A 23,900-nucleotide genomic window follows, 5' to 3' on the forward strand; every position below is an offset into this window, starting at 1 on the left:
TTTACTGCACAAACAAAAAATGTACCAACAGCAGTTTTATGATTTTAGTGGGAGTAGCCAAATTACACTTTTTGTCAGCCAGAAGGCGTAAAGACTCCAGGAGGTTAGCCTAGCGTGTCTGGGGTGTTGCTCACTAGGAAATAGTTACAGTAATGTAATTCCTTGCAAAACAAATAATCACATTTACATTCATATTGGTGTGAAAAAAAAACAAAGAAACAAGATGCAGTGTACTCACTGGTGAATTTAAGCTGTGCCAGCTAAGCTAATCGTCTGCTAGCTCCAGCTCCATAGGTTACACACATACATGAGAGAACTCTTGGCAAGAAAGTGAAGCATTCATCTAAATGTCCATCTATTTGTCTCAAACTGATTGCTAACATTTACATTTCTGTACTGGTCTCATCTTTGCTAACACACACTGCTGCACTGTATTTGTGTAAATCTCTACCTGGGGTTGTTGCATTGCCTCTCTCGATAGGTGACTCCGCTCTCACAGCTTCGCGAGCATGCGGACCAGGACGACCACTCTGACCACTGGCCATGCTGGGGCCTCGGGCCCTCGTCACCCTGTTTAACACACTGGCCCCGACGACACCACTGCAGAGAGAGAGTGAGGAGAGGAATTATGTGTGGGAGAGGTGGAGGCAGAGGAAGGGAGGCGCACACAGGCAATGAGCAAAGTGTCATAAAAGTGTCAAAAACATACAGACTTTCCAATGGACCCTGCCCTTTATCTTCTTTATGATGACTGTCTGTCAAACCAAATAAGAAGGCTCTAAGCTACAGCCTTCAGGTTTAACTGCTGTCAGAAAGGTCGTGGTCTAGTCCTGGTTACACACTCACAATCTATCAGCGAAACTCCAGTTGTGCTGCATTTTGGACAGTCGCTACCTTGAGCTGTCATCAGCTAGAATTAACAGGGCTAAGCCAAACACAACTGAAATGTGGAAAAAGTGTCTCATACCTGACAAGGATCTCCTCCTACAGTGTAGGACGCTTACCATTGTTTTGCACACATTTGCATTTCATATTACTCTATGCTGTATTTCACCTTATTCCTTTTTTTCTTTTTAAAAAGTATAGGAAAAACATGTCACGACATAAACACGAAACAGGTTGCAACACTGTTGCCAGCAATGCACAAATCCATATGCCATGGTTTCCTCACTGCTTTTCAAACAGTTCAAACAATTACCTCAGATGCCGCCACCCGGACCAAAGTGGCTTTCTACCCGTGAACATTGCCAAATGTGTTCCATGAGGACACCAGGCAAGGCAGAGGAGAAATACTACAGGACACACATACCTCATACTCCTGAATCAAGTTATTTACTGTATGTGCCTCGAGAAAGGCTGAGTCATTAACTGACGAACCGAGCACGTGTTCCAAAGCGAGCGGCACTTCACTCAAAATCCCAAAAAACGTAATGTGAGAATATTGTGCAAAATCTAGACTCACTTAAAGCAACATTATGTCACGAGCCGTTTCCTGGCGCGGGATTGAACTGGATTTGTACATGTCAAGATGACATCAGTCACTATATACTCAACTGCTCGCCTTGGAGTGATCTCAAGAGACCTTTTGCAAGCACACACACTGTGCACACACAACCCACTACTATTGATAAGGGGGCATATATTCAGCTGTTCTCGTTGTTGCTGTGTGTTCATGCCTCCACACACAGTCTCTCACACACACCCCTCCAACTAATCTCGTGGTCCTCGACTAAGGACTAGAACAGCTGATTTCCCCTCAGTTTTCCCCCTGCGGCTGAGTGCCACAGATTCCTAAGTGAGCCTGTCATTGTTTGTGTTCAGTTAATTGTCCCGCAGAGGGAGAGGGCGGGATTAAACCATCAAGTTCAATATATTGAGAAGCAAATGTCGTCGAGGGGCTGTCAGGGGAGCGAGCCTTGGGGGAGAATCATCTTGAAAGAAGTCAGGAAAAGAAACAAAGAATAAATAAAGAGCACAGATTGCTTTTTGGCCCGAAACCTAATAGCATATTTTTGCCACATCAGCAACAAACCAATTGCAGCTGCTCCCCGAGGTAAAATAACGGCGGGACGGAGAGCGTGGTACCTCCATCAAGAAGAGGGATTTTATTGACACTGCACTCGAATGAACCCAATTCTAAAAACGCAATGAAGTCAATCCAAACTCTTCGCATACAAGTTCATTTATTGGTCTGCACTGGGACACACTGGTGTGTAAAAAAGCTGCTCACAAAAGTGCAGTGTCACTCAGTTCAAGGCTCTTTGTCTTGAAATTGAGAAACTGAGTGGGAGCATTAGAGCTACACAACCCTAAAACACTAAATAAATGTTACTTTAATGATAGTTTCTCCATCAGTTCAGCCCATCACCTTATAAAATACTATCATTCTTTGTGCAGTGCATTTTACTCGGCGGTATCCCCAGGAGGAGGAATGCATGCATGTGTCTGTATGTGAGACATTTCATTACAAGCCCTGCGCCTCCTATATTAAATGTTACACAGGTGATAATGCTAAGCAGCACACTGAAAGTCACCAGGCTGCCAACTGATGCCTTCAAGGGAAAACCCACTCTAACATTGAATTCACTTATTTCATTGGACTCTGTCTGTTAATACCGCGAGCGGATGGCGGATAAAAGGCATATTTTCAAAAAAAATTGCAATGAAATGTTTGTGGGAGGCTCGTGTTTGCTGACTTTTGTTTGTGGTTTTATTTGGTGAGACGTTGCCATGGACCAGAAAAAACAGCCATGTAAAAAAAAAAAGCAAAAAACAAAAAACAAAACATGCTGTTCTCATTTTACAGAACAACAAATTTTTCTCAGCATCAATGGAAAAATCATGTTGGCTTATTTGGATAGAAAAGGGACCAAGGTTATCTCAATGATGGGAAGATTAAAGGCTAACTTTAATCCCTGAATGGATGGCATTCTTTAAAATATAAAAACATGTCTAACAACAGCATGAGAAAAGAGACATCTTGCTCCATTTCCATGCACTGTGAACATTATTACTGTACTTTTAAAGTAAATTACTGGCTAATAATTGTAAATTGTAAGGTAACAGTACTATTCAGTTATCATTTATCAGTAATAAAGATGAATATCACAGTATTATGTTGTGTTTCTGCAGTAACCCGTCACAATTTTACCGTAAAATAAAGTAATTTGAAGTAAAATTACATTTTGATAATGTTCAATAAACATCTATTGTAAATACACACATTTACAGTAAGTGTACTGTACTGTTACAGCAATGTAATGTGTTTTCACACTTACCCTACCATATTGCTTCATAGCATGTTGTCAAGTAAGCCCTTTAGCCTGTCAGCAGGCTTATCTATTGGCAGCACTGATAGCATTTTTAGCTTATTGTTGGCATTTTAGCATGTTAGCATATTGCTTTGTTGTGAAACTACAATATTTTATCTCTAAATTACTGTGCTTTACCATAAGTATAGTATTTCCCTCTAACGAGCCATTTTTGTTGCTTTGTAGCCTTGGACCACCACTTTAATTCACACTCACAGCAGCTTAAGTGATATCTGTAACAATTACTTGTCACGCATTGCAAAAGCGTAATGACAGTAGTTTATTTCGAGAATTTACTGCGAAATCCGGGTGTCTGTTAACAGTGTGCTAACTGTTGGAAATGTCTTGGGTATATATGCCTCAAAGGCAATGGGTGAAGAAAATGGGTTCCCATGTGATTCATGTGATGCCACTCTTGAGGTGACAAAACTTGTGCGTGTCATCCACGCCCACTTCCAGCTCATACATACAGACACACACGCACAAATAGAAACATGTGCTAAGTCACCATATCGGGGCCGCAGGCAGAGCCCTCAGCAGCTGGCATGAACTTGGTCTCGCACTTCCTCCCAACACGGTGGCACCACAGAGCCTTGCAGATATCCTGGAACAACACAGGAACAACAAGTTACACAGTACTGCTAACATGTTATCATGCTCCAAGTGGGATGATCAGTATGCCTGTCACAACAGCTGTAAACAAAACTAGCTAGATAAAATACAGGATTAACATTGTTATTTTGCCACTAGAGAACTTTTACAGCATGTTGATGGAAACTTGCTGAAATAGAGGCTGTCTGAATAACAGTCTTCTGGCAAGCCATCAGTGTGCAGAAACCTTGTTTCTCCAAAAATATTCATGCTTCAGTAGCTAGAATAACAACATTTTAGAAAGAAAAACACAGGCAATTTGGTCAAACTGTGTCCTACAGGCAATGCCATGCATCAATGATAATAAAAACACAATTGCATTGTCTGTAAGAATAAATGAAAAAAAGCTGCAATCCTGCGTAGCATTAAATCACATGTTCAGAAAAGGTGAATCACACACAGAAGATAAACACTGGCACAAATGAACAGGGCACAAATTGCTTTACCAAACTTACATGATGTAATTGCTGTGTTTCTCAGCAGCGCTCTGAAAGACTCAGATGGGAGCGCAGGGTGGTTTCCCTGCTCGCATTGCCTGAGAAATAGGCTTGCTACTTTTTAACATGTCCACTCTATTACTATCTGAATGACTATATCAGATTTTGACAACTTGGTGCAGATGCTGACAGGCACCTCGGCCTTCAGCTCCTTGCTGCCAAGAGCCACCATGGAATTCATCCCAAGGCCTATTTGTCCAGCTGTTTTGCTTGCTCAGGCCGTTCACAGTAGTAAAGACAGCAGAGAGAGAGAGAGAGAGAGAGAGAGACAGACTGAGACTGAGAAAGAGTAAGTGAGTGATGGAAGGAAAAGACAGAGAGAGACAGAGGGAGGTGATGGACAGAGTGAGACAGAGACTTGGTTAAAGAGGGGAAAAATTGAAAAACTCCCATACGTACGGTATTATTTTGCTTTTTTTGCGACGGTAACCCAGTTCTATCTAACCACAGGCACCACAGAAAGTATCATTTGGCTCCTGCAACAGCTCCTTATCTTGACAACGCCTGGCAAAAAGTTCCGTGAAATATGAATTCATTACATGATGAATCGCACCGCTGAGACAGTTCCTTGTAGTGTCTTTTTATGAGTAACAAGGGCCTGGAAAGACAGTGAGCATGACGGCTGCTTCGGGAGTTTCTGGGTCCTGCGCACCTTGCTGCTACCAGGTGCATGAGAGAAGACAATGAGAGACCAATAAGAAAACCACGAGGGAGCAATTCTCAAATATCTTATAGCTGAAATAATGCACGGATGTTTCCATGTTAGACGAGGCTGAGGAGGATACCATGTGCTGATATCCCAGTTTAATTCCAGCAAATAATCTCTGTGGCATTTTGAGAGCTCTTTCGCAACTCTGTTTTTTCCGTCCGTGGTCTCTGATAAAAGGAGAAAACCTCAAAAGTCATCTTGAAGAAGTGGAAGAATATTGCTGGCTTGCTGACAGTCGTGTTTCATTCTCTAATCCGTTCAGTGGGAGATATAAACCCTTTTAACTGATATTCGCTGGCTGTATTGGGAAACATTGTGTCTGCATCGCATCTCAAGCGTTGATGCTTTTAAACAGTGATAATGTCAAACACGTTTACGGTGCATTAGAATTTAACTGTGCTGAACAAGTTTGTTGTCCAACTGCAGTGTCGTAGTCTGGAAATCGGTATTCAGTATACTTTATACTCTATAATACACATGAGAAGTTTTTGCCATGGTGGCGCCCCAAAAACCTAGACTGGCACTAAGTGGAGTGTATTCCTCTGCCAAGGCCCAACAGTCCCCTTCTGAACTGATCAAGATAGCCACAATCTGAATACACCTGTTTTTTTCATTAAGATCCATGTATTACTCCCTGAGAAAGTAATGAAAATGTCAAAACACCCTGTCTGTCTCCCAGTGTTACGTTTAGGGTTATTGGTGTAGGTTTTTGTGTAGTCCTACTGACAAACCAACCAACTAACTAAGCAAGCCAGCAAGCAACCAAACCAAACCAAACCAAACCTAACCTAACCAACCATCGGACAAGGGAGAAAATCTAATCTACTAGGCAGAGGCAACCTACATGCCACCGTCTAAAGAAAATGGAAATAACTTCCCATTGATTTGTGGAAGGGCGGGTGCATGTTCAGGTGATGTTTAGTGGGCTTACCATGTTCGGACCAGTGAAGAACTCTAATCTAGATGTAAGAATGTTGATGATTTAAATCACCTTTAGAGTGCCATTAAACTGAACTTCTCGAAACCCTATCTTGAGCCAGTTCCGGTGTAGCTCAAACAGCAACATCAGCAGTAATGAGACAATGGGAGAGGAACAAGGAGAGATTCCCATTGGCAGCAGTCCAGAGTATATTTAGTCATCCATCCCAGCGAGTATTTCATGGGCAGCATTATAACTCTGATTGTTTATTTTGTGTGTGTGTGTGGGAAACAGAGTACTCAGTATGCATCCATGAGTGTGTGTATGGCATGAGGGCATGCAAGGGCATGCTAATCAGTTCCTCTTCTCCTTCATGTTTCCTTTATTCTTCTTACTTTTTTCCTCTAGTCATTCCCCTCATCCCACTTTTGACTTCTTCCTCTGGTTTTCCCCAAACACAATTGCCAACAGATTGTTTAAAACTAATTATGCACTTAAGTTTGAGTGGGTGTGCTGAGAAAAGGAAATTAGACCATGGCATGAGATCTGTTTTAAATGTTGGATGGGATGGCATAAATAAGTCATGATTAACTTCACCTTCTTGAAGTCGAGGGTGCAGAGTTTCGCCTTCTCCCCAAATTGCCATTTACACTGCGTGTCTGCGTCGTACAGCTCGCCAGGCAGCTTCTCTGGGTACCGGTACTCCTTGACTGCCCTGGGTTCATCTGATAGGCACAGAGCCTGGGCAGAACTGAGGAAGAGGAGAGGAGAATAAAAGGGAAAGTCATGGAAAAGCAGGTAAAGGAGAGGAGACATGAGAAGATAAAAGGGGGAGCAGAGCAGCAAGGAGAGGGGAGTGGAGGTGAATAGGTCGGCGGAGGACAGGAGAAGAAAGGGAGGTAGGGAAAGGGGGGGTAAGGGAGAGGAGAATTAATCATTAACCTTTAAACAACTTTCGTGATATACAGCCTGCACGCAGACATAAACAGCCAGACGGACATGTGATTCAGGGCCATGCTTTATAAAAGTAAGGTAGCTGCTGTAAGGCTCCATGCTGTGCGCACAGAGAGCATCACTCTTCGATGTTCCATTGTTTTCCACTTTACAGAGTGCCGTAAATCGTTGTCATGGAGACATAACACGTTGCCAAACTCAAATCCTGAGAGTAATGGTTCCAGTGCATCAGACACTCAATTATGACAGACATGAAAAATGCTTGCCCGTATTGCTCATATACTAACACCAGCCGAGGGGGTGGGGGTGAGGTGGGGGGTTTCCAATGTTAACTGATATCGCTGGTTACTACACAGAGATGTTTTACAGCTTATCCACTGCAGTTGGGGGAATATAACACACAAATATGGTGGAAAGAGCATGAGAAGGCAAAATATGCAGGGTGCATTCATTGTGCTAGTGAGTGGTCCTGATTGCTTTAGCAGAGTGTAGATATTCTGTACTTTATGGGTCCTGTGTGTCTTCAAAGAACAATGGCTGTTCCGCAAGTGCAATATTCTGATATTCTACATTATTCACATAATAAGGGTTCTGAAAAATACATTACATTTACACTCCATGCACATCCGCAGGCGCACAAGTAAGGCCTGTGGGCCGGCGTGCACGCTCACACGCAGTCACTCACACGTATGATTGCAAGAAATTTGTAGCATTTCAGGACAGATTCGCCCTGGAGCAGCTTTGTGTTTTCACTGAGGTCTTTGGACTTAACGAGCCGTGAGCACTGTGGGCCACGAGATTCTCATCAGCAGGGGATGAAAAAATAAACACAATCGAGAAAAGCAGCCTTTCTTGCTTATGATCACCTGCGGGCCTCCTGACTCATCTCTTCCTGACTGAAAGTTGCTCAGCATTTGTCGGTACATCAAACACTTAGATAACAAACTGGTGTTATGTTAAAATGAATTCAAAAATCTTGAGCGCATGCTGTATGCCAATTACAAGACTGGCAAGGGTAACATGGGTCACAGGTGGTTTCTCACCTGAAACAACTCCTATTACTGTACCAGAATATCTGCTCTGCGTCACTAACCCTACAGCTTCAAGTGATCGTTGATCTGAGTCAACTCCTCTGACAAAAGAGCTTCAACAACATCGTGCGGCAGGGTCAGAAAGTCTTAGATCACCAGTAAAAATACTAAAATGATGGCATCAGCTTAACAATTTGAGTGAAAAGTTCTATGTACTTTTACAACTGTTTGGGAATGTCTTAGCATTTGGTATTTTCCCCCTTTAGCTTCGATGACAGCATGCACTCGAGCTGGTACGGACAAGTTTGTGCAAAACACACACAAACATTTGAAGACTTAGAAATCCAAGCATTCTGTGACATCACGAGGTGCTTTCTGAAAAACTCTCAAATCATGCTGGGATAACATGAGTCATCCAGTTTTGCATTAACTCGTGGAGTCCATGCTGATGCTAAGATATTCTGAAACAAATGTATATATTCCAAAGATTCCACCTTTGCACTCGAATTGGTAAAATGAAACTACAGGAATATTTTCAGTAGCAAAATAGAAAAAAAAAGTGTTTTGACAAGTGTTCACAGATTTTTTGACCATGTATAAAAAAAGCAACACTTTAACATTTTTGGAAATACAATCATTCATTTTATAAAAGAAGGTTTATACCCCTCTCAAGTCTAGCAGCATGTAGCTGGAGCCAGCAGCTGGTACACTTAGCTTAGCATAATGACAGGGGGAAACGGCTCATTCTGGAGGTGACAAAATCTGCCTATCAGCACCTCTAAAGCTTGCTAATTAACACATTATTTCTGGCTTCCATGCAAGAAACTGAAGCGAACAAACACCAATTTGTCATTTTATGGGGGTTTATGAGCATATGTGACTTTTTCTTGGCCTGAAACAGTAACTTCCTGGCAACTAGCCAAGCAGGTTTTTCAGGCTAGCTTTTGACCCCTAGTTTCCACTCTTAACGCTAACCTAAGCTAACGTGATGCTTGCTCCAGCTACATACTTGTCGGAAAGTGGTATTTATCCTTTTACTTACATTTTGGCAAGAAGGGGAACAGGAACATTTCCCAAAACATCCCAAGATGAGAGTTTTTAGGCTACAAGGGGCTCTGGGACCTCACGAGTACCTTGTAACTTTCATATATCACTGACTTTTCAATGGGTTTTGCCAGTGGTCGTACAAACAAAAACAACTTCAAGTGGCTTTTAAGGGGATTTTGCTTCTCCTTTCCTTCTGAAAGTTGGCCATCCATGTTAGGCATTGACACATACCGCAGATATAGCATCTGACTATACATACAGCGCTGGCACAGACCTCTCTGTCACAGCTGACCGAGGAGAGGCTGATTTAAAGTGAGCGTGACATAAACTCTGTTGGCTGACACAACACTGCCCTCAATAGCAGTTGAAGGTAGAGACAATATGGAGGGCTGGTTAACTCGACAAGACATATTTAGCCAAAAAGCATTTGAATATCATAACAGTCTGTTGATTGCAATTAGGAAAATGTACAGCACTTTTTTTTTTTCATTCGGGGATTGAACAGGAAGACGACCCCTTGGTCGTTTCAGTGGTGCAGAGATCCCCTCACGTGGCCTCAGGGGGGTGATGGGAGTTTAATATAAGGCTGACAGGCCTAACAAGGGTGAGGTCACCCCAGCTCTAATAACTGAGCGAGGAAATACACTGTCTGTCTCCACCACTCTGAGAGGGGAAACCTGACAGTTCAGTTAACACACTGGTAAATTTAGTGGAGGGCACCGTCTCCGGGTTATTTGGTTTCAAGCATGCACGCATGCACAGACACATAGTAACACAGCCAGACACACGGACGCTAGGTCTGTGATGCTTGTTTTCCTACGCTTGGACGAGCTGGCTGTGTGCAAGAAAATGCAGTTATTGCGCAAACACTCACATGTACCTTAAAATGCAATACATAGTCAGTATTTTAAACAGCAGCAGCACAACATATCACTTAACTTAATCCTGTGTCAGATATATATTGCAGCCTCCCCTACACATACGTACATTGGCCTATTTGTCCTTGCATTTGCAAGTCCAGTAATAGTTATAACATAAGAGCAGCTTTTCACTTGGCACTCTTTGGATCGGAGCAGCATTTGTAACTGATATATCTGCTGCTGACATGTTTTTTTCTACAACACATGTTCACCTATCAGTAACACATGTTGAATAATATACACACAATGTATGTTCAAAGTTAAATGCGGACACTGCCAGGGGTACTCTTGCTTTTGTAATTCTGTTTTATAAACGGATGCAGTGCAGTTTATGTCTTCGTTGCATGAGCCCTCCACAAAAGCTGGCTCTTTATTCAACAATACGCCACATGGATGTGATGCAGAACTCATGGTCTTAATTCGACTTTTGAAGCAGCGATACCCATAAATGCCATTGTCAACAATGAGTGCTGCTTAAATCAATTCTTTTAGCATAGTTCACCACAACAAAAGCATGGCAGCGATACAAAATATGGCTGCTTACTTGAGGAAGCGGCTGAGGTACTGGCGGCTGCAGGCGGACCAGGAGAAAATACCATTGTGACCAGCTAATGTGGGAGACATGATGTTGCCCTCCGACTTCTTACAAACGTTCCCTTCACCATCGTGGACCATTCCAAAACTAGGGGATGGGGAAAAAAGAAAAAAGCACCAGCGTGAGCAAGCAGAAACCATAACATTGCATTACTCTTTGGTACTTAACGTATTCAAACCTCATTATCAGCTTGTGAACTTTTGCACGGTCCATGCTTAAATCACACATGTCACGTGTCAGATGCACGATGGAAGAGTGCGGCATTTGTTATTCTACTGGACCATTTATATGGCACCTCCTAAACACGTCATCCATTTTTCAACACGTCCTTATGCACGCACCTCCTTTTTTTTAAGGCATTTTATGCATTTAATGGATAGCAGACGGTACAGAGATGACAGAACATGAAGAGAGAGATGGGTAATGACATGCAAAAAAGGCCCCTGGCCAGACACAATCTTGGGATGTTGTACTTCATATGGTTGACGCCTTTTTAAGTACTTTTTTTGGGGGGGGGTCATCATGCGATCATGAGAGGGATGGAAACCCTTACTTGTGTCCAGATTCATGGGCGATGGTGAATGCCAGGCCCAGGCCCGTGTCCTCATTGATGGTGCAGCTTCTGTACTTGCTGCACATCCCGCTGATCGGAGCGAAACCTGCAAAACCAGCGAGACAATGTGTTTTACACCAGAGTTATTTTATCAGCTATAACTCAGTCAGTTCAAACACAAACAGCAATTAAGTGAAGACCATGAACGCTGTCAAGCTGTGTTTACTCACACGTCTATTTAACTTTGCAGTGCATTACCAGTACAAAACAACGTTGGGTCAGATTGCTTTAAAATGTAGTCAAATCACAAGACAAATTTCTAATAAGTAACATAAAAAATATATTTAATCTGAATAGTTACCATGATTATTTTTTTTGTTATCCGATTAGATGTAATCTGTTACTAGCCATCCCAGTACAACACCAAGAGGATTCTCTCAGAGAGAAAACATAAAACTAGCCCAAGCTAGTTGTGGACTGCAGGCATAAGAAAGGTCATTCACACCATAACTAGGTTAAACCCCCTCCATGTGTTAAAATATGGGATTCAGTGGGAACATTCCTTTATTCCCCTGCTACCTTTAACTTCACTTTAAAACATTCTTACTCTGTCTTCACTTCTTTCTCCTATCTCTCATTCTCCATCAAACTGCCCTTTTACTTCTCAGATCCCTCCATGCCTCTTCCTCTCTCTCACACACACATACACACACACACACACACACACACACGGACGCCTTCACACACACACAGGACCCCTGGCTCTGAATCAAAACGGATAATACCCCCGGGGGCCTCCCTTAATGTTTTTGTCTCAGTGTCTCAGGGAGAATTTTAGCCTTGTGTTTTGTTATTGTACTGCTCTAGTCACTAAGTCATTCGCCATGGAGTGCAAAGCCCCTGAAGTAAATGTTCTCATGTACACAAGTAACGTGAATAATGATATTAAACATAAGCAGGCAGATTGACTGTGAGAACTGCCAGTTAGTTCCTGTTTAGTGTCAGCAGAGAGGTAGATCATTGCTATTATATACTGGTTATGAGATATGGAGGAAAACATTGAGGGCTCAAGCTGTAACAGTAATGCAAATAAACTGTGTTATATACTGACTGGTAGCAGCAATGCTCAAATTGCCTCGCGCCCCTTGGGAATTAGTCCGAACTAACTCTTTTTTGACTGCACACACACAGACCTTTGAACTGGGCCTTCATAGCGACGATTAGGGCTAATGCTAGCCTCGACACTTTGAAGTCAAAACTTAAGTCTGGGGTTTGAAGGTAGTGTGTGTGTGTGTGTGTGTGTGTGTGTGTGTGTGTGTGTGTGTGTGTGTGTGTGTGTGTGTGTGTGTGCATTCGTACATGCATGTGTTTGAGTGTACACCACTGTGCGTTTCTCTGGGACACACAATGGAAGTTTTTTCTCACAGTGCGGAAGACTACAACGTGTTGGCATGGTCATTACCACAAACAAGCAGTTGTTAGTGAGTTTAGACGGTGTACACTCATGGTGACTGTGTGTGTTTAAAGTTTCCGAGCTCTGCCTTTCGTGAATGTTCTGTGATTTGAGTGAAAACATGATTAGCACGTTTCATTTTCTGAACTTACTGCTCATATTCTTGCAGTTTCGTGTGCAATGCTGTGTCATTTTCAAACAATCTGTGTTGTAAACAAAGCTATTGATATATTCCAGATTTGCCCTTCTGATAGTGCTTGTTTATTCTCTTTTCTCTTCATCTTTTCCTTTTCATCAACTGTTAAAATGTCATATTGTTTCATGTTTTGTTGTGTGATACTGGGGAGCTGGAATGGTCTGAAAGCTGCACATTTTCTCAACATCTGGTTTGGTTGAAGTGATGCTTGGTCGCACCGTGTGACAGAGGACAGGGACACCTTCCCAGAGAAAGAGGCCGTAAGGGAGACTCATTTCTATCAAGAGCACGAAACAAACACAGAATAGGAGCCTACAACATTCATGGGACATGAAAAGGTATCTTGTTCTTTGTCCTTGCATGTTCTTGGGATCCCCAAATTATACTTTCAGGCATATTGCCACTGCAGAATCTTTAGCCCCTTTAGAAAAGCCTGTTCATGCAGGAATGTTGCTTCATTATTCCACCTTGCCATTCATTTTAAAATGTACCAACACAAAATAAGGGGCGTTGCTGTTGAATTGAATCAACATCTGTGTTAAAAAGTGCCAGACACACGCTGTTACATGCGCTGCTGTGTTAAGCGTCACGCCTCTTTGGCTTCCACAGGCATGCTATCCAAAAATCACCGGAGCAGCATTATGCCATTATTACAGCAGTATTGCAGGATCTCTCTCTCTGTGTAAAAAGGGCTTGTGTGTCGATGCTGAAGACGTACCAAGAGTGTCACAGGGTTCATTCTTCCAGGAGCAGATGTCGAGTCCTGTGAGGAGGATGGCGTGGTCGTGGTGTCGGCCCTCCCTGCCTCCCAGGGTAGACTGCCAGTGGCAGAAGCTGTTCAGTGTGTGGTCTGCATGGTGGTTGATCACCAAGCCATCCTGTGAGATAAAGCAGATAAAAAGAGACAGAAAGAGAGACAATGTTGTCTTTACGGTAGAAAGCTGGGAGCACAAAGTTTTTTTTGATTTCAACGGGTAAAATGTCACTCAAATTAAATGACGTTGCCTTCCCCGGTCCCTCTGCTTGGACAAATAACCTTTAAACCCACTTATCTCTTCACAGATTAAGAAAAGGCAACGCTTTCAAGTTTGTTGCTAGATCCTTGCTTGGTCTTTACATCAGCCACCAAGATCTTCAGACACATGCATGTCAAAGGCAACATGAGGCTGTGATGGTGGACACTTGATGAAGTAAGTGTTGCTGCGAGGAAAACGCACACACGTGGGACATTTTTGGCATTTTTGGCATTTCTCCTGCTGATAATTGCCCCTTAAGGAAGATTGAAATCTATTAACCTCACAGGTGGATGGAAACCAGAATCCACTTTCCTTGGCCTGCCTGACTCCTTCTCTCTGACAGTGCCCCACCTGTTTCCCTCTGCTTCTGTCCCTCCCGCCCTCTTTTTCTCTTGTCCTTCCAGCTCCCGCACTCTGCGAGAATTTCCCTCTTAAATCTGGCAAAGATCCAAGGAAATGTACACCCTATAATTAACCGCTGTAAAAAAAAAAAAAAAAGTCCTCAGTAGTTAGGACGACCCCGGGAAAAACTCTGTGCGACTTATGAGAGCTGGACCTCTAGGCATAGAAACAAATAAACAAATAGATGATGTGCTTTGTGTTTTCCATTCCCTCCATGTCTGAAGGTCCATGACGTGTACAACCAGGCTAACCCGTTTCAAAAGGCGGCCATCAGACCTGCCAGTGCTTACAGGCTTTGATATGCTCACCTGCTCTTCATCCAGGAGCACAAGGCCCACTATCACTATGTTGATGTTCCCTCCTATCGTACCGTCTTTGAAGAGACTGGAGACCTAGAAAGTGCACAGAGAAATGTTATTACAATTCCTACCTTTACTCTTAATATACTCTCTCCAAAGTGACTCTCTGCAAACAGTTAAAAGATATGTTCACAGGTTTTCAAAATCGTCCTAAAAAAAAAAAACAGTCACGTGCCCAAAGACATGGGAAGAGTTATTGTTTCTCCTGTCCGGGCCTGTTACGACAAAATTCCTCCGTAAAGTGGCATTTTGAACGTTTTCTGTCTTCAGACATGCAGGATCAGTCATTTAAATATCCAGATTCAGAAAAAGGTTTTATCCTAAACGTATTTGCAGCCAACTAAATAAACATGTTGCCTACTGTGTCAAAAACGCTCCCAGCTAATCACAGTTTCCTATCAAATGTCTTCCTTCATTTGAGCTGCACATCTTCTCGTCATCACTCATACTCAGAGCACTTTCCATTTCTCTTCTGCTAGATGTCTTAAATATACATATAAACGTGAAATTATGGGATCCTTCTGAATATTTCCATCTATGGGTCAAGCTTACTTGCAGCGCTCTGAGTTTTGATATTAATACTGCAGCACTTTGATCCATAAATTATTGCACAGACACAGGGAGCTCTACACACCTGTAGAAAAAAAAACAAAAAACAAACCCCTTTTGATGGTATCGGCAAGATATGACAGCCAAACCTGCTGTTTCCAATTCAGCTCCACCAATCTGACCATCAATCATAACAGTTTGGGCTTTGAAAGAGGACTCCTGATCTTTTGTGCTTGTCCGCTCTCTGTCTTTCTCCCGGGCCCTGTGAATACCTCAGGTGCCACTCACTAAGCCCTTTTCCCCCCTCGTTCAGGAACAGTCTCATTCATTCCTTATGTTCCTCATGTTTGGTCTTCCTTCGCACTGACTCATGAGAAGACACATGGCTGTGGTTTGTTACCGAATTTAAGCTAAATTCTGAGGTCAAAGAGGCAATCAGAACTCCTTAGCTTAAACCACGATCCTGCTGGAACTCCCGTGTTTGACAGAGGTTCAGATTTGCACAAATTAACAGATAGAGTGTCACTGTGAATCACCGTGTTTTCACTGCCTCATTAAAGAAACACTCTGCAGTTTCCATAGAGCTTCAGTGTTTTGCAGCATACATATTGTACGGCACGTTTTTTAAAAATCAGCAATTACAACATTTTCGAAGTTGTTCCACTCTGCCACAAAGAAAACATAAATCCACACAGATGCCGTAACGGCATATCACATTTAATTTTCAGCAAATATTAAATAACCCTTTCAAGACCCATGGGAGCTGGCATGTGGGGTAGGGGGACTGGGTGTTTTCTATGAAACTCCATCCTGTATTTAGGTGACTCCTCTGAGGCGGGCTGTGACTGCTCCAACTTGGTTTCTACTAAAGGGGACTATGTTTTCAAAATAGACGGATTATCTTTGGATTTGTCAGTCAGTCATTAAGTAGCAAAACGAGCGTGACGGAATTTGCTTGCGGATCAGCTGAGAGGGACGAGTGGGGGGACGCTGTGATCTCACCCAGATATCAGTTTCATGTTTTCAGATGGGCTCGGTCTGATAAGCGAAGGTGGAAGACAGGGGTGTCAAGTCACCAACAGTTTCCATGCTGTATAGTGACAAAACATACGAGAACAACTTTGAAGTCAGTTTAAGGTTGTGGCAAGCGACATTCACGCTGCTAACTTACAACAGGCATTGTTGCACTGTTGTTAAATCCACTTGATGCAATGAGAGACTCACCTTTCTTGCATAAAAACTGAAGTACATGGTGTAGCTAGCAGAAAAAAAAACACATCCTACATCATGTTGGCTCTCTAAGGTAATACTCAGTCAGCCATGCTTGGTGCCCTGTGAGGCTGTAGCATACTAGTGGAAAATGCTAACATTAGTCAACATACGATAAAAATGGTAATATGCTAATGTTTAGCAGGCATAGTATTTACACTGACCTGCCTTCATAAATATAGAGTCAGACGTGCTAATCCACTCTGTAAGGCTGTAGCCTACTTGAGCAAAATGCCATCATTAACCAACATGCTCACAATAAAAATTGTAACATGCTAATGTCAAGCAGGTATATTTACACTAACTAGCTTTCATTAATTTAAGCTGTGCAAGTTTTGCAGGTAAATCTTAGGTTTACAGTTACACACCTTCATTTAAGAGACTACAAGAATCAGTCATGCATGATAGCCGCCTTGTGGAGCTACAGCCTGCTTGAAGAAAAATGCAGGATTCATTCTCTAGGGACCAGTTTCATGGCAATCCATCAAATAGTTGTGAGGCTATAACAGTCTAAATTGGTGGACTGACACATAGTCTGACATTATATCTCTCAAGCCAGGCAGCTAGTGTGGCCAATGAGCTGGTTTACGCAAACAGTAAAACATCACACCTCCAGTAAAACCTATAAACTTCTATTTTAATTTTTATTCTAGGTCCTACAATGTCTAAAGCCATACTTAATTAGGTATATCTTACCATGTTAAGCACTGTCAGAACATATGTGGTGATGTTCTCGTGGCCATGGTTGTCCATCATCTGCCTGTCCACCACCACCAGCATCTCCACGTTGAGCCTCTGGTTGCCCTGGTTCTTCATTAGCACGGCTCGTTTGTTCCTGGGGAGGAACTTGTACTCATCTGGGAGGATGAAGACATCCTCTTCTGGAGGTTTGGGCATGTCTGAATAAAGCAGGACAGAAGATTTAGATAGTGAAGATGCCATGTGTATAGAACAAAACTGCATGGCACTTTATGAGGCACGCCGGGGCAGTGGAGTCAGCATGGTTAGGAGCAATCTGTACAGTATACGGGGCTGGAAGTGATTGATGAAAGAAAAAACAATAGTGCATATAATGGCAATTTAATAGCAGTCGTGACATCCATTACAAATATACAACCCTTCCTTCTCACAGTATTTGAAATTAACCTATAGCCATTCGCCCCTGCCAGCGACTGTTAACCGGCAAATCTGGCGAGTCGCCGACAACCATTCTGGGTGATTAACTATACTCATACGTTCATGACCTGATGTCATGGATAAACTGCAAACTGAGACTTTTTTTTTCTTTTTTGTGTTGTTGACTCTGGCAGTCTCAGTGTTATGCCGACGTTAAGTAAAGTGTGAAACCGCAGTTTGTGGTTGAACATTAGCAGTCACTGCAGCAAGTAGAATTTTCTCTGTGTAACGGTTAATGTGAAAGCTACAAGAAAATCCACTTTTGCTGTCAGCATTGTCATCAAAGAGATCTCTGAGTTATTTGATATTCTGTAGACATAACACAGTGTTGGATAATGATGGACCAGGAGCTGTTTTTTTTTTAATTTATTCACTGTAAAAGTAAAAGCAATTTGTATGTTCACCTCTCTGCTTTGGATGAAGGTGATTTTGAATGGCGGTCAAAATTATGTCAGTGTGTCACAGATAAGCCTCATTTTTAACTAATGGGAATAAAAACAATGATGCCTTCTGTAAAAACCTGTCAGTAAACGTGTGACTTAGACAGCCACAGCCTTAATCTTAACATGAACCGTCCCGCCCTGCCCTTTTTTACTCTCATTCTTAAGCTGGGTCACCTTTGGTAATTAGATCTCACGTCCAGATTCACTTCTACGCTATGACATGAGGTCAGTAATACACATAAGTCAAAGGCAAAGCGAAGACTAAAACCACTGTAGCTTGAAAAATTATCGCCTTATATCTCCACTTTTTATGTTCTCAGGTTATCAAAGCGTCCACCCACAGCTGCCTGGGATGCGATAAGCTATAAAAGTTTGCTTACATAGGTGGACAGCAGGTGAGCGACCAAAGTGCCTTTGTGACTAAAACACGGCACAGGTGTTCAGTGATGTCATCCTGCGGGAATGTAAACACCAGCGTGTTTTCACAAGGGACAGGCAGCTGGGGTTCTGCAGGGTAATGGCGGCGGTACCAGTCCAATCCAAGTTCCCCGCTCTCTCCCAAATGACCCCAGTGACACCGGCAATGTTAACTGATCCGGTGGTAATTTCTTGAAAGCAAACATTTGTCAAAGTGTAAAGTGAGTGTAACACATTTCCCCTTCACCTTTCAAAGGTCGCGTCACCAATGTCGCTGAGTATGTCAACATAAATTGAGATAATATTCTCAGGAGGAAACATTTGTCATCGCGTGGAATACAAATCAAAACTTCCTCTGAAAGCTTCCCGCCCTCAGGATTATTTGCAAGGAAATTCGCCAAACACGTCCATTCGCCGTGGCGTTCAAAGGTGACAGCATCTCGTCTCAGTTAAGAAAGACTGACAAGTCAAAAATGCTCTGACCTTAAAAGCAGCGTTTCTGGATTTATAAGCCTGTCTCTCATTAAGTCAATAACAACACACTTCCTGTTTTCTCTCTTTAACACAACAGGGGCTAACGATGTGTTAACGAGAATGTGTTACTGATGATGCACCATGTGTTGTTCTTACCACATGAGTACAGCGAGCGTTTAGAAGCTGTAGACGTATGATAATAGTGACAGTTAGGGCCGAATGATTTGTGAAAAAAAACACATTTTGATTATTTGATATTGCAGAACGAGTCAAAGATTTTAGTGGAAATGGTAATTCTGGAATTTTCATTTTCACCGAACAAGCAGGCTGCTCCATAGCTAGAGAAGACGATTTGTCGGTGTAGCACTACAAGCCCTCATTTCAAATGTTAATCATAGCACCTGGATTTTGCTTTTGGCAATATGCAGTTTTGATATTCTGCGATTCAAGGCAACAACATTTCTGTACATCTATCCATCCATCCATCCATCCATCCATCCATCCATCCAGCCAGCCAGCCACAACACTGGGAGACTGACTGCTGACACAGTCGATTGGGAACATCAACAAATAGAATTACTATTTTCTTTTCAAGTTCAAACCACTAATTTGGTTACATGTGGAAATTTAAGAATATTATGACTGTGTCAAAAAATTTACAATTTGAGAGTGGAAACATTCTTATTAGAGTGTCAGATGTTAAGCATTTTCTTAATTTGAGGGATTGAAAGGGGCAAAAATGACAACATAGGATTTTACAGAACAAAACATGACACTTAATGTAATTTAATGAGTTAAGGTAAAAAAAATATAAATATCATGCCTTCAGGGAGAGAATACAGGTGAGTGAGATTAACCTCATTACACACTAATGACGAGGAGGACATCTTGTACAATCCTTGCAGAAAATGCTCATGCAGTGTTTTCCTTAATACATGCATCGGATGGAATGTTATCTCAACAAGAAGAGGTGATGGCAGTGCAGTTGTTTTCATAATGCTGCATGCGACATGTGAACTAGAAGGAGAAATTGCCCTTACATACATTTCTTCCGTCTCCCGCAGAAGTGCTGCCTCTGCCTCTCCCCGTATCTGTAGTCATTATCGTGGCGTTGGCTGACGTGCTGCTCCGTCTGCGCGTGTCTGCGTGATTTGTGACGAGTTGAGTCTGTGGACCTCTTCTGAAGCGCCCGGGGCTCGCGGCCCCTCTGCTCCGTCCGGTGGTCCCTCTCACTCTTGTAGAGGATGTGCGGCTGGTGAGTGGAGGGCGCCGTGAAGTTCTCACTCTGAGCGAGGCGGCGGGACACGGGTCTCAGGAAGAAGTCTCCATCCTGTGTCCTGATCAAACCTGACTAGATGTAAAAACACAAAGTTTTAATTTCATCATCATCATTCAAGTATTTCATGACATTTATGTCTTAGAAAATTCAAACTTGACCAATGGGGTTGATATTGTTCATACCCAACTCTTCAAAAAGTAGCCTAAAGAGCTGCAGGCACATATAATAAACAAATAAAACAACGGCATCGTCCAGCTTTTCGTTTCGCGACCCATTAGTCCAAATCTGACTCTTGGGTCATTGTGAACCTGACCCCTCTGACCCCCCTGTATGGCTCCATTACTGGCCATGTTTCTTCATGTTCAACATCTGTTTTGCTGTTCGGGGTCAGATGTTATCTCAGCAAAATCTACATAAGACTCGGTCAGAGAGAAAGTGTTTCAAACAAAGGGGGCTGAGTGAGGATGACCCGAGATGGCATCTCTGTTGTAAACAATGTCTACACTCACGGATCTCAAGCTTTAGACATTCCTTACTTAGATATTTACATGCATTAGACATCTGAATTTGATACTTAACAACACATTTTTAGGTGTCATGAATATTTCTCACTCTTTGAAACTGCTGTTATGGAGGCCCCGGTGCCTTAAGCTTTTGATTTTAGCGGATAAGTTATGGGGAAGCCCGTTATAAATCTCTCTGAAGGCTGAGCTTTCCTTCAGCTGACCTTATTCTCTCCCTCTCTCTCTCTCTCCAGCAGAGTCTGTCTCGATCTCTTTCCCAAAGAGACCGAGACATTTTCACTTCTCTCACTCCACTTTCAATAAACCTCTATCAACACAGCCGATTCAGACACCCTCTCTTGCTCTCTAGCCGCTCTCTTTGTCCGCCTCGGTCTCTCCCAACACGCACCGCATCTGTGTTGACAGTCAGCTGGCGCGGAGCGTTCGGATTGTGACTGTTCTTGGCAGATGTAGCGGTTTCCCCTAAAATACTTTTAATTGACAAACTTTTTCTTTTTTTCCCCCTTCACCACGAGTGGACTGTGAGGTCCTTCGTCACTGCAGCCAAGCCGCTGGCTGACAGAGAGGAGACTGACAGTGGACGTGCGGAGGCGGTGTGTGCGTGTGTGTGTGTGTGTGTGTGACAGTCCCAGGTGGTACAAGGTGGATGTGTGTCTGTGGGGCAGACTGTGAATGTTGCAATGGAATGTCTACATATCTGTGCATACACGCGTCTCTTCAATCTTGCAGAAGCAGACCTCAATCAGTGAGCATTAGCGTGGTGCTATAACGATCCCCACTACTGATTTTCCCCATTTCATCATCACTCACTAACCCGGGCCCCTGCTGAACCTCTGCCAGTCTATCAACCGCAGATCAGGAAACCAGTGGAACAGGCTGCTTGGAAAATGCTGTGACTGTGTTAAGCACCGAATTTGAAAATGATGAAGTCTGAGAACACAAGCCAACGCAGATGTGTAAGCTGTGACCACAATGACTGTACAGTTTACAGCTTTCATCACGCAGGGCAGCAAAAAGAAAGTTACCATGCGTTCGTGAATTATTGCTTCGACGGCAGCCAAACTGCCTCGGTCCCTCAGATGTCGTAAAAAAAAAAAATATATATAAAGGCTTAAACTCTGCGAAATCCCAACCGAAGGGAGAACAAAGGCATTCTGAACGTATGAACGCGTCTGTGCGACTCCTTGAGTGCAAGGACGATCCTACTCTTAACTTTTATGTTCTCACCGCAAGCCAGCAGAGAGGAGTTGCTGTTTACAGGTGTTTCTGCGCAAGATAATGATCATCTCCGACCGTACAGTAACCGGTGTTTGACGGACAAAAGATGCAGCGATGCAGAAATACATTCGGGGACATATTTACGTCCGGAAATGCACTTTTTTGACCCACTACTTATTGAGGTGATTACAATCTTTTAGGCCCTTTAAAAAACAAACAAAACAACACAATAGAAGCTTTATAATATAAGTCCTCATGTCTCAGACAGTGTGCATGTTTACATCCTCAGCCCGAATGCACTGTCATTACTGTTCTGTGTTAAAACGCCCAAAAAGCACAGCTGACTGTGTTGCACTGACCATTTGAGATTGACCCTGACGTACACTCGAGAGGGTGGAGGATCAGTTATTTAAGAAAAAGAAACAGAAGTCCATGACCACAATCCTCTGTGTTGCAGATCGCCTGCAAACGGGTCAAGAAATAGAACTTTGGCAGGAACCCCAGCCAGGATTGTTGCTTACAATCGCATGTGACAGCCGGTGCGTGATCCTGTCAACCGCGTGGCACTCGCCCCGGCGCTGCGTAATCACAGGCGATTGTCATAATTTGGTTTCCAAGTCACGGCGAGGCCTCTGACCCGGACTGCGCTGCTGTCAACTTTGAGCATTTCTAAAGCTAAGCACTTCTGTGTGTGGTTGTCGGGCAGCAGCTCTGCGATAGTTATGGGTGCCATGTGACAGTTTCTGCTGATTTGCATCTTCGCCCTCAGCAGTTAAGAGATGAAGCTGTTGGAGGAGGGGAACAAAAAGGACGTTTCATGTTTATGTTGTTTTTGTCATCTGGGGTTATTTTTGGTCAGCTCATTCCAATGGCAGTGAAAGGAGATGGGACAGATAACGAAGAGGAAATCCATGATGGAAAGATACAATCATAAGTCTTACACCTGCAGCCCGAGAACGAGACTGTTTATTTAGGAGTTGTTATAGAAACTGTCACGTTCCGATGTGTATTAAAGAGAGGTCTGGAGTTGACAGGGTCACCTGGCTGACATTTAGTCTGAAGGAGAGTTATGTATTTACTTTGAAGATACGCGCAGAGCTGAGGTTATTATGCGGCCAAATTCATCTAACTCGGCTTTCTAATTTTCCAAACATGGCTTTGCTCTCACCGTTGTTTATGTCTGCATATGGCACTGCACTGTGCAGAGCAGTATGCAGATACGTGTGGATGCACACAGTAAACAACTTGAAGCAGGATCACGCAGAGGTGAGGCGCGTCAACACGCAAGAACGTCACGATAGCTATGAGCGCCTTTCCTCGTGACGGCGTTCGCTCACTGCCACCTCGGTCTCTCCACTCTCAGGACCAGATGCACATGTCACATGGCCTGGTCTGGCTTGTCAGCAGCGGTGCTGAGGTTTTTTCTGTCATCATGTTTTTTTTTGCTGGCTCTATTACGTATATTATATTATACATATAATTGCTCCTAAGTAGGGTTCTGGAGAGGTTCTCTCGATGTTAGTTCAATTTTCCACGGTACCGCGGCAAAATAATCTCGATTTATGCAGATCACCATGTAGGATCATTTTGTTAGGTATTGCTCCATACTGAGCATGGGGATGTACTGCAAAAACATAGTGGACATAGGGATGTCCTTTAACAAGTTAAATCTGTGTTTAAACTTTTGTCAGATGAAGGGTTTCCCAATCTCATGATTTCTCTACCTTTTTCCTGATGTGTAGCTCTGAGCACAGAGCTACGAATGAGCTCCTGCTATGGCTTTAGTGTTTTAAGGCTTCATCCAAACATCCTCTTGCTTGCTCTCATTTACGCACGCCTGCTGTCAGACTGACTGGGATGAGCTGTTTCTACTCAAGACAGATCAGTGCCACTTATTGTTTAATGAGCACTGTCTGCCCTTTTTTTTTTTTTTCCTTG

General features: G+C 43.0%; 1 protein-coding gene across 1 annotated transcript in view; it reads right to left on the reverse strand.

Moving 5' to 3' along the window:
* Nucleotides 1–23,900, reverse strand: part of LOC119005696 (A disintegrin and metalloproteinase with thrombospondin motifs 16) — a 54,508-nt gene that overhangs the window by 20,585 nt on the left and 10,023 nt on the right. Inside the window, exons 4-12 of the mRNA XM_037073557.1 lie at nucleotides 19,986–20,292; nucleotides 17,128–17,330; nucleotides 14,563–14,646; nucleotides 13,555–13,714; nucleotides 11,188–11,293; nucleotides 10,584–10,721; nucleotides 6,685–6,838; nucleotides 3,820–3,915; nucleotides 452–600 (exon numbers count right to left, since the gene is read on the reverse strand). Coding sequence (XP_036929452.1) covers nucleotides 452–600; nucleotides 3,820–3,915; nucleotides 6,685–6,838; nucleotides 10,584–10,721; nucleotides 11,188–11,293; nucleotides 13,555–13,714; nucleotides 14,563–14,646; nucleotides 17,128–17,330; nucleotides 19,986–20,292 — 1,397 coding nt within the window. The remainder of the gene's footprint in view (nucleotides 1–451; nucleotides 601–3,819; nucleotides 3,916–6,684; nucleotides 6,839–10,583; nucleotides 10,722–11,187; nucleotides 11,294–13,554; nucleotides 13,715–14,562; nucleotides 14,647–17,127; nucleotides 17,331–19,985; nucleotides 20,293–23,900) is intronic.

Source organism: Acanthopagrus latus, chromosome 17, assembly GCF_904848185.1.
Source record: "Acanthopagrus latus isolate v.2019 chromosome 17, fAcaLat1.1, whole genome shotgun sequence".
In the NCBI taxonomy this organism is placed as follows: domain Eukaryota; kingdom Metazoa; phylum Chordata; class Actinopteri; order Spariformes; family Sparidae; genus Acanthopagrus; species Acanthopagrus latus.